This window comes from Chaetura pelagica, unplaced genomic scaffold, assembly GCF_000747805.2.
Source record: "Chaetura pelagica isolate M959 unplaced genomic scaffold, ChaPel_1.0 scaffold275, whole genome shotgun sequence".
In the NCBI taxonomy this organism is placed as follows: domain Eukaryota; kingdom Metazoa; phylum Chordata; class Aves; order Apodiformes; family Apodidae; genus Chaetura; species Chaetura pelagica.
The window spans coordinates 7500506-7514441 of NW_009953486.1; the positions used below are offsets into that span (position 1 = coordinate 7500506).

The following is a 13936-nucleotide window of genomic DNA, read 5'->3' on the forward strand; positions in this document are numbered from 1 at the left end:
ATTTTTTCTTTTTCCTTCTTTTTCTTTCTACTCAGCTTTGGTTTTCTGCAGTCCTCTGAGCACAAAAAGGTGTGGCTCGTGTTGTAAAAGTACTTCTCTGCTATCAAAGTAGCAAAAATGAGTCTCTGCTGCTTGTGACCAACCTGGGAGGGTGACATCAGCAGGGTGACCTCAGAGGTCTGTGCTGAGAAGGGGATGAGAGATGGAAGAGACTGCACCCTGTGATGTGTATCTCTCATTGCTGTCCTGCCTGTGCCGTGTCCATTGGGAGTATGCTGGGCTGCAGGAGCAGAGGACAGGCTAGCAAAAGAGAATTGAAAGGTACCAGAAAGCTGAGGACTACCCAGAGGAGGTGTTTCTTTCTTGTGGTTTGGAAAGACTTACTGTTGTGTCCATGTCCAGAAGTCACTGAGCAAAGAATTAGTGTACCCAGATTGCCAGCCAACACGTCAAAGGGTTTGAGCTTTTTCTGAGCTCAACAGAGACCTGGAAAAAAAAAAAAAAAATTAAACATAAATAAATAAATAAACCTCACAAAGCAAAAAAAAAAAAAATATCCAACAGAGAACCAGGTATACATCGCCACCTTTCAGTTTCATCCTCCACATTTATAGCTAAAATGCATAAAAATTATCTTACTAAGCTGTGCTCACACTCTCTTGTTGAAATCCTGACCTATGCTGCCTTTTCTTTTGTGTCCTCACAGATTCTGTGTCTACTGGCTCTACTTGCCACTTGCTAAGGCCTCATATTAATCCGAGTGTTTAATTGCCAGGCATTAGCTTTTAGCTGCTTTTGTACACAGTTTGTATACAGTTGTTGCTATTTATTAAATATGTGATATCTAATCCAGTGTTTAGTGCTTACAAAAGGAAGAACCATCTGTGCTTGAGATTAAAACATTTCATTCACTTTGTGCCAAAGCCCTCACCGAGGGCTCCGTGCTCTGCTGTAGTGAGAGAAAAGCCTGGGGCACCCAGGCTGAGGAAGGGTGGACCCTTGTGTTGACTTGTACCTGCACACACACCTGCACACGAGGACGGGCTACCAAACAGATACGTGTGGGCACAATGGAGAGCAGAGAAGCTGATCAGGAAAACAAGAGGTTTTATCAGAATAAAGGACTGAGAACTAGGAAGGTGCTGAGAGCTTGAAGGGATCCTGCAGAGATGCTTCCCACCACCTGCAGGTTTCATACAACTGTTTTGCAGAAAGAAGGGTGCTAATACTAACTTTCTTTGCAGGGTACTTGCAAGGAATAAACAATTAACAGCTGTAATCCTCCTGTGAGCTCTTACATCAGGCTGTAAGTGTAGGGGAAAACCTTGGGGCTGTGCAGTGGGGGCAGAGGCTGCACCAACTGCACAGGAGGATTTGTCTCCCTAAAGCAGTACAGAGTCCCCAGCTTGTAAGGCAAAAAAAGTATCTCAGAATAAATTCTGTGCCCTTGTTCCAAGCATGAATGAAAAAACAAAACAACACAAAAAAAACCCAACAAACACAAACCACGAAACCCTCTGAAACCCGCTGGAGAAACCCCCCCATCGCCTGCAGAAGGAGCCCACGTGCAGCGCTGCCAGTAAGTTAAGGAAACGCGTCCTGAACTGCTCAGAGCTCGGATAACTGGGGTCGTGCTGGCGTCAAACGTTACACAGGTAGAGGACTTCGCCTCCACATTTCTGTCTATAGGGATTTACTATTCCTGCAGGCTTCCCTGGCTTTCATAACGTCATTAGTGTGGCTGATGTTGGTAACGGGATTTGTTGCTTCTCCTAACACGTTTCTGGAAAAAAAAATAAACAGGTCACCGTTTTTGCAGACAAAACATCACTTGAGCTCTACTCCAATTTCCTCGCCATGTAGCAGCCCAGTGTGGTAGCAATGAGTAGGTAAATCTCCCCGCAGCAAAACTAATTATACCTTTTGGTGAGTAAGTGGCAGTGGAACTAGTTTAGTTTTAAAAAAAGTTCCACACTATAATATGCAGGACTAATGTGTCTCAGATTTTAAAAGAATTAATAGCAATTATTCTCCTGCATATTCATGAGAGGAAGACTGGTTTAGCAATCAAGCTAATAGTTCTTGCTTAATTACATTTAGTTGATTTCATGCTATCTTGGCACATTCCTGATTGAATTTAACCATTTTAAAAAAACCCAAAACCCTCCCACAACTACTCCAGCAAACACCAACACTTCAAGCTCAGCATTCCCTGTAAATAATGTCTGAGGCTGAGCAGATTGCTGGGGACAGTGGGAGTTGATCACAAGCCTTTTCTCTCCTTGGGTAAAAATCACAAAAGCATCTTGGAGAGCAGTTCCCAGGTGTTCACCAGTGCTGAGGCTTAAGGCATTCGTTTTATTTTTTTCATTATTTTTCTGAATCCAAACCATTATCTACTTGAATGCAAGATAGACAGCAGGAACTGGTGATGTACCTGAAAGGGGAGCATTAAGCTGGAGGGAGGTTTTGTCTGGGCAGGTGGTCTGGATGTCAGCTTAGTGTGGTGTGGAGGGCTGAAGAGCAGGTGGGATGTCCTGTGCTTTGGGGGCTGCTCATCATTAGGGTCTTTGATTCTCTTCCAGGGAAGGACCAGGCTGTATGACACCGTGCTGCCATTCCAGCTTCTGGGCTCCAAGGGCAGCGATTTGCAGGGCACAAAGGGTGGGAATGTGGGATGAACACACAGCAGGTCAGGCAAGAGAGCTGGGAGAATGATGGCAAGTGCAGGAGGGAGGGAGGAAGAGCTCCGGATCAGGCTGCAAGGAGTTAAGGACAGCAAAAGCTGGCATGGCTGGGGCCCTCCCTGGGAGCAGGTGTCATCTTCTGACGAGGCAGGAGCAGACCCTGCTGCCACAGCTGGGGGTGGCAGTAAGTTTGCCTGCACAGACCTGCAGGGAGCCCGTGCAAACTGTTTGGTGCTGTTGGGGCTGGACATCTTGCTGTAGTGCTGTTTGCTGGGGTTGTAGGTGTCCTGGGCAGAAGGCAAGGCCAACAGAAAGAGGGGAAATGACCTTCCACGTGGCAGGTGTTTGTTTCCTGCTTGATTTTCCTTATGCCAGCAGCAGCAGGAACAGGTCAGGTGCTCCCATCTCAGCCTCTCCTGAGCGTGTCCAAAAGCCACATGTGCCTCTGCACTTTGCAGGAGTTTTGTTCATTGATCATTTTCTTCTCCAGCTCACCATCTGCAGCTGGGCTTTGCTCAGAAGGAAGGCTGACACCATATATCATGTAATGGGGCTTGATAGCTCTCTGCCAACCAAATGTGTTCTTAACAGCATTAAGGAAGTTACAGGCAGCCATGCCTGAAGGTGACTTGTCTGCCCACTGTGGCTCAGTCAGCAGCAGTTGTAGCTGCAGCTCTCTGGGTGCCTGTGGGTGAAGGAAGCACTGCCATACAGTCTGCAGAGGTGTTGTATCCCTTTCAAAACCAAATAGACTTACTCTTTCAACAGATAAAATTATTTCAGCTATAACTGAAATCCAGTAACTAACCATTATTCAATCTGGGCTTTTCCAGGCAATGTCAAAATTAAGATCTCACCTATATCCAAAACAAAATAGAAATGGTTTTTTTTAATCTTGATTTTGTTTTTATGGATCTTATACTATACAGTAATGCTTATGGAGAGCAGAGGAGTTTACATTCTTGCTATGAACTATGGACACAGTCACTGGGGCATTGCAGGGATGTGAGCTGGTGTGTGCAGGGTCCTGCCCCCAACCAAGAGCACAGATCTCCTAGTGCAGATGGGTCTCAAGGACCCCCTTGGGGCAGGACAAAGTGGCACGTGAAGTGCCGGACCAGGGAAAACCCTTAAGCATGGGTTAAGGAATCAGTGGGACTTAAGGGTTTTGGAGATTCAAGGTCTTACATTGCATCTTAACATCCTTCCACATGAAAAAGCAGATTAAAAGTTCTCTGTATTTGTCTTGCAATCCTATCCTCAAGTTTGGCCTCAACTTCTTTTCATGATTCAAGAAGCAAGTGTTACCTTCCATTATAACCTCAGCGTTTTCTAGAAAAAAAACATCCTGCAAGCCCACTGGTCTGAACCATGACATCAGAAGTAACCACGGCCTTTCAGTCAATGGGCATTTTCTAGTGAAGAAATGTTTCCTAAACCAAGTCCCTGTCAATAAATACAATAGACATGTATAGCTGCCACGAGCAGGAGACGTTACTCCTGTGCAGAATGAAGCAGGGAGATTAAGGAACTCTCCATCTGTTTCTGCACAGTGCAACATGTGGGCTCTCCCTCAAAATATACTGTGCTCTCTGCTTCCCAGAGTCTGGGGAGACAGAGGCTGGCACAGGCATGGCAGGATGGAGCTGGACGGTCTGACTCAAAGTATATTGTTTGCTTGGGGAAGTAGGTAGCAGGGGAGGCTGCAGGAAAAATCCCTTAGTAAATGGAGCAGGTGAATGAAAGCTGGTCCTGATGCCAAGTTCATTCTGCAGGCCCTGATGGAGCTAAAAAAGCACATTAGACAAAACCATTATTGAACTTCTTGATTACATAACAATCTCCTCGTCGTATTTCCAAGAATATTGAATACATATTCAAACATCCTCCTACACTCTCCCACACACCACCCCTTCTCCTTGCTATATCAGCTTCATTACTGAGTATGAAGACAGAAAAAGTGTAGGGCATGTTGCCATGAGCAGGGAGATCTCGGATGCTCACACAGATTTCAGAGCCATCCCTGGGATCTGGACAGCCAAGTCTCATTCGTTTTAATGGCCTTGCAAGTCTCTGGTCTTATGCTTTGACCTTAAGGTATTTAGCAGTGCAAAGAACAGATACTCAAGCAATAAATATCACCAAGCCTAAATGCTGGGTTAGTCCCACCTGCCTAAAATGTCCCTGCCTCTGTGTGGCCTGGGGGGAGACATGCACAGCTTTTCTGCCCAGAAACTGCTGCTGCCAGAGGCTCAGAAGGGAGATGGGACATTTCTGAACAGACTGGGTCCTTTCTGGGAGCCCTCGTCCCCCCAGGATGAGCACAGACCCTGCCAACACAAAGGATGAGTCCCTGGGGCCACTTTCTCCTAGCGAGCAGAATGAAGCCCCGTGCAGGTGGAGATCTATTGAAAGGTGTGTGGTGGCTGCCTAGTTTTGGGGGAGATGTTGGAGGAAGTGGGGATTAAGAGCTTGCAAGCATGGCACATCCATCCTGCCTCAGCAAGCAGCAGTTGCACACAAAGTGGCTATACTTACTCACGTAATAATCTCGCTTGTCTCATTTGCATGTGTAATAACCAGCATGTATATACAATCATGCAAATCATTTTGAGGCAACTGCTAAAAATTCAATGAAAACTTTGCCCTGCCTGTCCTTGGGTTTCACAAAGGAACCACAGCAGCAATCCAAAGATTCACTTAATAAAAGTCTTTGGGAAACTGTTTGTTTAGTGGAGGAATTTTTTTTCTGGAATTCTGAAATCTGTAAATTCACTGGGATAGAGCCCTGTGCCACTGCATGCAGCCTGACTACAGCAGCTGGACCCAGTTTTCTGTGGACAACTGCTCCTAGGGTGGGTTTGGTTGGATGGTAGATGCTACCAGGACAAGGTAGTCTTTAGAACAGAAGGATCCTCTAAACCTTGCTGGAGATATTTCATCTCCCAGTTTTTTGTACTTTCCACCTGAAAAGTACTTTGAATATCTGAGGACAGTCAACTCACATTTGGGAGTTTTTCTCAGCCTGACAAGATGTATGATTGCAGTAGATCAATAAGGGGAATAATCTGCATCTTAAGAGCACAGGTGACGTCTTGCTGCAACTTGCAGGAGAAATGATAAATGTCTCTCTCTGTTTATTGCTTAGCTCCGTGGCTAAATCTACTAAACCAAAACCAAATTTTACCCTCAGATCTCCTAGTTTTTAAATTGATGTTCATCTGGCATCGCCTTGATCTTCAAAGCAGGAAGGTATATCAAAGAAAACAGAAAGTATGACAGCAATTACTGCTGCTGGATGCTATCTACTGAATAAAGATGGAGTGTTAATATTTACAGTGGAAGTGAAGGAGATAAAACACCCTGGGTACACCTAAGTCCACAAATAAGCCCTTCTGTGTATAGTGGGCAGAGATAAAGCCAACCAAAAAAAAAAAAAAAAAAATGAAATAACCGTTAAAAACGCCCCAAGCCCCTTCAGAAAAGTTGGGTTGGAAAACAAAAATTAAATTTGCCCATAAATCCAGAAAGAAAATGAGTGAGAAAAAATTGAGAAGGAAATTAAACAGCTCGATGTTCCCCAGCCACTGCCAGTTTCCTTTCAGGATGTTTACAGGGCCTCTCTGAATACTCCTAGCATCATATTCACTTCATAACATCACATGTGTAATGCTGTGCATGTGCTTATCAAGCCAACCAAAAAAAAAAAAAAAATGAAATTACCGTTGAAAACGTCCCAAGCACCTTCAGAAAAGTTGGGTTGGTAAACAAAAATTACATCAAAACGACAAAAAGAGCCTTCTAGGAAAGTAAATCAGGCTCCCTTCTTGGGGGTATTACCTGATCTGCAGGACATGGTCTTTTGAAACAAACAGAAGTAGTCAGCATTAAATTTCTCCTCACTTCATCACAGAACTCTTGACTTACTTACATTTTATTCTCTTGAGACTGAAGCCATCAGTTCAAGTGCTTTTCTATGCTTCCTTCAGAAGAGGCTCCCCCATCGCAGAAGCTGTTGTGGGGTTGTTTGTAGTTCAGCAGCAACTTTCTGGAAGAGGAAGGTGACGAGGAGGCAAAAGGTTTGCTAGTGCCATGGGGGTGCACAGCACAGCTAACAACAAACATTCTTTTAGGCAACCTGTTGAAAAAGGAATATTACCAGCATTGTTCTGGCAACTATTTAGGAACTGAAAGTGGGACTGTTCTGGTACTAGAGCAGTGCACAGGAGGCCATTTACACCACTCACTTCTTCCATTTAATCCAGTTTAGACAATGAAGCCAGAGTGTTTAATGGAACTAATTTTTGTTTCTAGTCAAATCTCATTCTTCAGATTAAATTACTAGGTCTGCAGTGTCAGGAATAAATCAAAGTTATATAGTACATTTTAGTGAGTTAAGGTAAATTATTTTATTACATTGATTTGGAAGGGATTTTCTTAACAGCAAGTGGATTTAAAAACACTTGTTGAAATAAAAATTTCAGAATTTAAACTCCTGCCTTAAATTTGGATATTTTTTTTTAGGTATATGTGCTTCTCTCCTAAAGCCATAGCTTAAGCTTGCTATACTAATTTAATTCAAGTGAAGCTTTCAGCCTTTATAGACTATTTCTGGCTTTCAGTTTTGGAGAAGAGGTGAGGCTTTTCTTGAGAAGACCACAGTGTTTCTGAACAATTTTGGATCTACATGTTTCTCCCACAGCAACAAGGCTTGTTCCACTGTAGTGACTGTCTGTTCAGGGATAAATGTTCACATGTCGCATTTTTTGACTGTCAGAATGTCTGTGCTGGCCTTGGCTGAAGAGAAATCCTACAAGAATTTCTTTCTCCAGTGCCCCAGGCAGCAACTGTGGATATTTGGGAATTGTGAGACTGATGGAGAAAGGTCACCCTGAGGAAAGCTAAAATCTTGTTATATTAGCAAGAATTTGTCAGATTTCCAATTCATGACACAGATCTCCTGTCGTATGTTTTATAATTCATTGCTTAATACTGTGTATCCAGTCATCCTGAACATACATTGCAATTGATTTCATGCTGCTTTTCTATCAAGAAGGAACCAGCTTACAGGGACCAGCTTACACTGAAATGAATACACAGAACATGAGTCACGTAGACGTGTGTTTTGAAATAACTGCTGTATTTGGTCAGTAACCTAAGAAACTAGATATAATCCCACCCAATTAACAAATGAGAGGGAGAGTTCACTAGTAGAAAAACACCCTCCTCAAATTGTCTCTCAGCTCTGAAACCTCCCTAAAATTACTTAAAAAGATGATGTAATTAGGGAAAACTGGAAAGGTATGGAAGGACAACCTCCCTACACCACCTGAAAGCTGCAAATACATTAATCCAGCACTTCAAGCTTTCTAGCTCTGCAGAGAATCGGTGGCCCAGGACCTCACCAGATTTAGATGGGTTTTTGGAGAGGCTGCTCAGTGCAGACCCTGCTCCTCCTGTTGCACTGATCTGGCTGTCTCAGTGTGCTGCAGTTTGATTTGCCTGGATGAGTTTGCTCTTTCCCCTGCCATGGAGAGCAAGGATGGCCACTTGGTCAGAGCTCAGCAGGTTTAGGAAAGCTTGGTAAAGTTTTCATGTATTTCACAACCATCAAGTTTCAAATTAGGGTTGAGTCATTAAATAAGAGTGTATTACTTGTATGCTTAGATGTAGTAGAATTGTACACACATCTCTGTAATTAGGCAGAGGCACCCAAAGTTACAGATGTGACCATGCATTAAATGGAGGACATCGGTCTGATGGAACCTTGCATTCACAATTGCATTCCTTGTTTAGATTTCAGAGCTGGTTGTCCAGATGGACTTTGTTGAGCACCTAATTAGTAGTTAATCAAAAGCTCCTGCTGTGAACTGCTTCACAGCCCTCCTGGCATCCTAGTTGCTTGGTACACATTATTTGACTGCACAGAGAAGCTGAAGTAGATGCTTTATCTCCTCTACGTATCTGACATAACTGAAGCAGCTTCCAAAATTAAATCACCTCAGGATGCATTGGTTATCTGACTTTGGAGTACTAAAAGCCTTGAAAATTAGGCTTGAAATGTGTAAGTGACAACCCAGCCCCGCGCTAATGGCAATGATCCCATAACAGCCTCTGAGATGAACTCACTGTCTTCTCTTTCCTTTCCAGATTTTGGCAATCATTTCCATCATGTTTATTGTACTATCTACAATTGCCTTGTCTCTTAACACACTTCCTGAACTACAAGGCGTGGATGAATTTGGGCAGACCACAGATAACCCCCAGCTTGCCCACGTGGAAGCAGTGTGCATCGCATGGTTTACAATGGAATACCTCTTGCGGTTCCTCTCCTCGCCTAAGAAATGGAAGTTCTTCAAAGGCCCACTGAATGCTATCGATTTGCTAGCTATCCTACCCTACTATGTCACTATCTTCCTCACAGAATCCAATAAAAGTGTACTTCAGTTCCAAAACGTACGACGAGTGGTCCAAATATTTCGGATTATGAGGATACTCCGGATTCTAAAGCTTGCCCGGCACTCAACGGGTTTACAGTCCTTGGGGTTTACACTGAGGAGGAGTTACAATGAGCTTGGATTACTCATCTTGTTTTTGGCCATGGGCATTATGATCTTTTCCAGTTTGGTATTTTTTGCAGAAAAAGATGAGGATGATACAAAATTCAAGAGCATCCCAGCTTCCTTCTGGTGGGCAACAATCACCATGACAACAGTAGGCTATGGAGATATATACCCCAAAACACTTTTAGGTAAAATAGTAGGAGGACTGTGCTGCATTGCTGGAGTGCTGGTGATTGCTCTTCCCATCCCAATTATTGTCAATAACTTCTCTGAGTTCTACAAGGAGCAGAAGAGGCAGGAGAAAGCCATTAAGCGCAGGGAAGCTCTTGAAAGAGCAAAAAGGAATGGCAGTATTGTTTCCATGAACATGAAGGATGCCTTTGCTCGCAGTATAGAACTTATGGACATTGTGGTTGAAAAGAATGGAGAAAGCATAGCCAAAAAGGATAAAGTTCAGGACAATCATTTATCTCCCAGCAAATGGAAATGGACCAAGAGGACACTCTCTGAAACTAGCTCTAGTAAATCTTTTGAAACTAAGGAACAAGAATCTCCAGAAAAAGCCAGGTCATCCTCAAGTCCCCAGCACCTGAATGTCCAACAGCTGGAGGACATGTACAATAAAATGGCAAAGACTCAGTCCCAGCCAAACCTTAATACTAAGGAGTCAAGTCAACCTGGAAAGCAAAAGGAAGAGCTAGAAATGGAAACCCTTCCCGGCCCTATGGTGCCCTTGCTGACGACTCGCACTGATGGGATCATTGACATGAGGAGCATGTCCAGCATCGACAGCTTCATAAGCTGCGCAGCGGAGTTCCCTGACTCCGGGAGGTTTTCCCACAGCCCGCTGGCTACCCTTCCCTGCAAAGGGGGCATTAACACGATCCAGGAGCAGGGCAGGCCAGAGGGGAGCAGCGCCAGGTTTGGGGAAATTAACCCAAGCTCCGAAGGCAGCCACCATTCTGCTTTTTTCATAGAAAGTCCCAAAAGCTCCATAAAGGCCAGTAACCCTTTAAAACTAAGGTCCCTGAAAGTCAACTTCATGGAAGAGGACACCAGCACATTAGTACCAGCATCAAACGTACTGAGAATATACCCAGACCCTCTCAAGAGCCGGGGAGCTGCTGCTGCTGCCACAGATACTTCCTTACTCTCTGACAGATCTCTCATGAGTCCAGAAACTTCAATCTACACAACCGCGAGTGCGAGAACCCCGCCAAAGTCACCAGAGACTCAGACAGGCATAGCTTTCAACTTCCATGATGCTGGTATACACAAATATATAGATGCTGACACTGATGATGAAGGTCAGCTGCTTTATGATTCAAGCCCGCCCGGAAATGTGAGTCCCAAGTACCATGTTACAAACAGTGGTTATCTAAAGCAAAAGGACCATGTTTATAGAACAGAGAAGAACCATCTAGAAGCTGCTGCTTTACCCACCTCCCCAAAGCTGTTAGGACAAAACTGCATTTATTCTATGGAAGGTATCACTGGAAGAACCCAGGGCAATCAGGAGACTGTCAGACTAGAAAATCACATTTCACCAGAAGTCCATGTATTACCAGGCAGTGGAGGACATGCTAACACACATGATCAAAGCATCTGAGATGAGCTCCGAAAGAACTTACTGAAAGTTTAAAGGAATGTCTTTACAGTCAACACAAAAACAAGAGCTTCTGCATGGCATGAACTCGGCTGAAACAAGCCACCTTCTAAGAGTTTGGGGGAGGTCCAGTGTGGGTTTGTGAAAATGTCCTTCTCTGAAACAACTCTAAAGACGTTGCCCACATCAGTAAAAAATAAGGATTGCAAATCATGATCACACATTGATCTCCTTTCATGTTGTCCAGTGAAGCCAATGTGACCAAATATCCATCCATTCCCCTTGAACGCTAGAGCTCCTTTTGGAAATATTAACATCTGATTTGCATTAGTTCCATAAAGGATGCCAAGGCAGCCAGATTTGAACTCTGGATTAAATTTCTGGGGTTGATATAAAGCTATCAAAAACACAATGCTCACTGCTTCAGGGCAGCTGTTCCCCATCTACAGCTGATGGATATTATGTCTAAAGGTAACAGGGAACACTTGCATTATTGGAAAATCCAAGTGAAAACTATTTAAAACAAATAACGCTCTAGAAAACCCAATTATTAAAATGCTCTTTGTGTGTTTAACAGTACAATCTCCTGTAGGACCTGACGTTTTCTTTTGAACTCTCAGCAGGGTGAGTTGCACCACTTGTATCTAATTCCAAACATCCCCTAGGACATAGTGAAACTTGCACTTACCCTCTGCCAACAACCGATACCTGCCCCAGGGCCAGCACGTGGCCCTCAGGGGACCCACAGCCCACGCTGGGAAGGTGTGGAGAAGCCGTGCAGAAGCAGGGCTCTCCGGAGGCATCGCAGCCAGACCCCTCCCTGCTGCCGGGGAGCACGGGGCTGGAAAGAGAGCTCAGCTCTTGCCCTACCCTTGCATGGCAGGGAGGTGCTGGCTGCCCTGCCCGCGGGGATGGTGGCTGGGCTGCCCCCGCGGCACATGCCGGGGGCACCGGGATGGCTCCCGGGCTTCCCCTTCCCACCGCTCCAGGTGTCGGCCAAAGTCTCGCCCTTGGCGCAGGAGAGGAACCGGTCGGTCTGAAGCTTTTTGTGCCCCAGCGGCGCAGTGAAAGATATGCAAGAGTTACATAAATATGCAACAAGAGGGACTCGTTAGCGACCCGCCCCAGGCCTGGCTCTGCTCTCTCTCGCCAGGTGGGGCAGGAGATGCTCCTGCGGAGCAGAGCAGCTGCGAGAGACAGGAGAATCAGGCCTGATGTTTTAATAACATCCAGTCATTTTTAAATGAAACTAAAAAAAAAAAAAAAAAAAAGGAAAAAAGAAGAAAAAAAGAAAAAGAAAAAAAAGATCTGACCATTTTAAGTGAACAGAACTAGCAGCCACCAGCCTAGGTTTTTAAAATATTATTGTTTCAATAAAGTTATGTAAATCATGTAGGAAATAATTTGTCTTTGGTTTTTAATCTCGCGGGGGGAAAAGCACTTTACGTTGACTTTTTGTTGTTGTTATTGCGATGCTGGAGTAGGATAGTGTCAGAGTGTAACAATCAAGCACTTTAACCAAGCACTGTTTTAATTTGTGCCTCCTGTCGTGACCATGATTTGTTACACGCCTGTAGCAAGTCACAACCTGTCCTGTGATGACTGTGATGGTAATCTCTTCTGTTGTTCTCTGTTTCTATTGTAAAACTCAGTTGTAAATAACTCTGTCAATGAGTGTTTCCTGACCTGGGTACCTGCTGGGTCATGTCACCATCCCGTGCAGCAGGGCCGGGCCGGGCTGGGCCGCGGGAGCAGAGGCGCCGGGCGGGAGTGAATCCCCCAGCCGCTCGAGCCACTGCATTTTGTTCCTTCCTAGTGTTAAAAAAAACCAAACAATAAGCTGTTGGTTAGTCCTGAATGTAAATGTCTGTCCGTCCAAGCTGTACAGCACTTCTGTCCGTAATCCGTAACAGTGAATGCAGCATGTACGGACAAAAGCAATAAGCACATACCTGTTTTAGGAACTATTATGAGTTACAATGATAGCTTTCTAAGGTCTCTCCTTGGCACAGAACTGTACATGTGTTGGAGATAAGGCTGCTGTGCTCAGCCCACCCATCCCCTGGTGGTGAGATGCAGCCCCAGGCCCCGCTCAGAAGTCACCCTTCTGTCCCAGCAAGGTGAGACCCTGGGGAAGGCACCAGTTAGACCTGAGCCACCACCTCCAGAATTAGCCCTCCAGCAGAGAACAAGTCCTCGTGCTGTGCAGTGACACGGAGGTACTTGAGAGGCTGAAGGTACCTACATGTGCAAACGTTGCTCTCCAGAGCTCTAGGCAGGGCCAGTTCCTGAGGTCTGTGAGCTTCTACTCTGCCTTCACTCAGCCAAAACCACCCTTCCTCTGAGCGGGTGCTTTGCCTGGTGAAGGACTTTAGGATTTGGCCATAGTAAATACAAGTGTACTTAGAGGAACTGACATATTGCTGAGATACTAGTTAAGATTGAGTCGTCATGAAGAAGTACAGTGACTTTCCAGCAGATAAGCTTTAAATACTGATTTATTCTGTGGCTTCCTGAGCCCATAAAGTGGCAAGAGAAATCTTATAGAGAACAGTCTTAACATAATCTCTATGTTTCAGTGATCATTCATGCCTGCCATCAGCACAAATGTAAAAAAGAAGAAAAATCAGGGAAAAATTTTTTGATAAAGTAAGTAATAGTGATTTCCAAGTTGAATATTTTTAGAGCTGATGCTTTCACGTGGGAAAAAAAGTCATATTTTACATATCACAATGGTGAACATATTTAAATATAGCCATACAGCATAGTTTACCACACTCTCATCCAAACTGATTTATTTGGTTTATAGATGGCACTGACAAAAATGTATAGATCAACAATTCTATCATTTTTTTAACTGGTAATCAACTGGTGCAACTCTCCTTGTAACCAAAGGCCCTCTGTCTGCCTTGTGTGATCACTCATGACACACACCTTATATCATCTGTTTAGTCCTACCTTTAAAGTAGCATTTTACTGAGTCACTTTTGAAAGCCAGATTCAAAAGTTATCATTTTAAAAAAAATTAAAAATCTACCTTTTAAGTCTGAATAGCCAAAGTCCTATAGATTTCTTATAGA

The 13936-nt window shown here is 44.3% G+C and overlaps 1 protein-coding gene across 1 annotated transcript in view; it reads left to right on the plus strand.

Moving 5' to 3' along the window:
• Window positions 1–10859, plus strand: part of KCNB1 (potassium voltage-gated channel, Shab-related subfamily, member 1) — a 113896-nt gene extending 103037 nt beyond the window's left edge. The window contains exon 2 of the mRNA XM_009998667.1: window positions 8838–10859. Within this exon, the coding sequence (XP_009996969.1) occupies window positions 8838–10859 (2022 nt within the window). The remainder of the gene's footprint in view (window positions 1–8837) is intronic.
• The last annotated feature ends 3077 nt before the right edge of the window (window positions 10860–13936 follow it).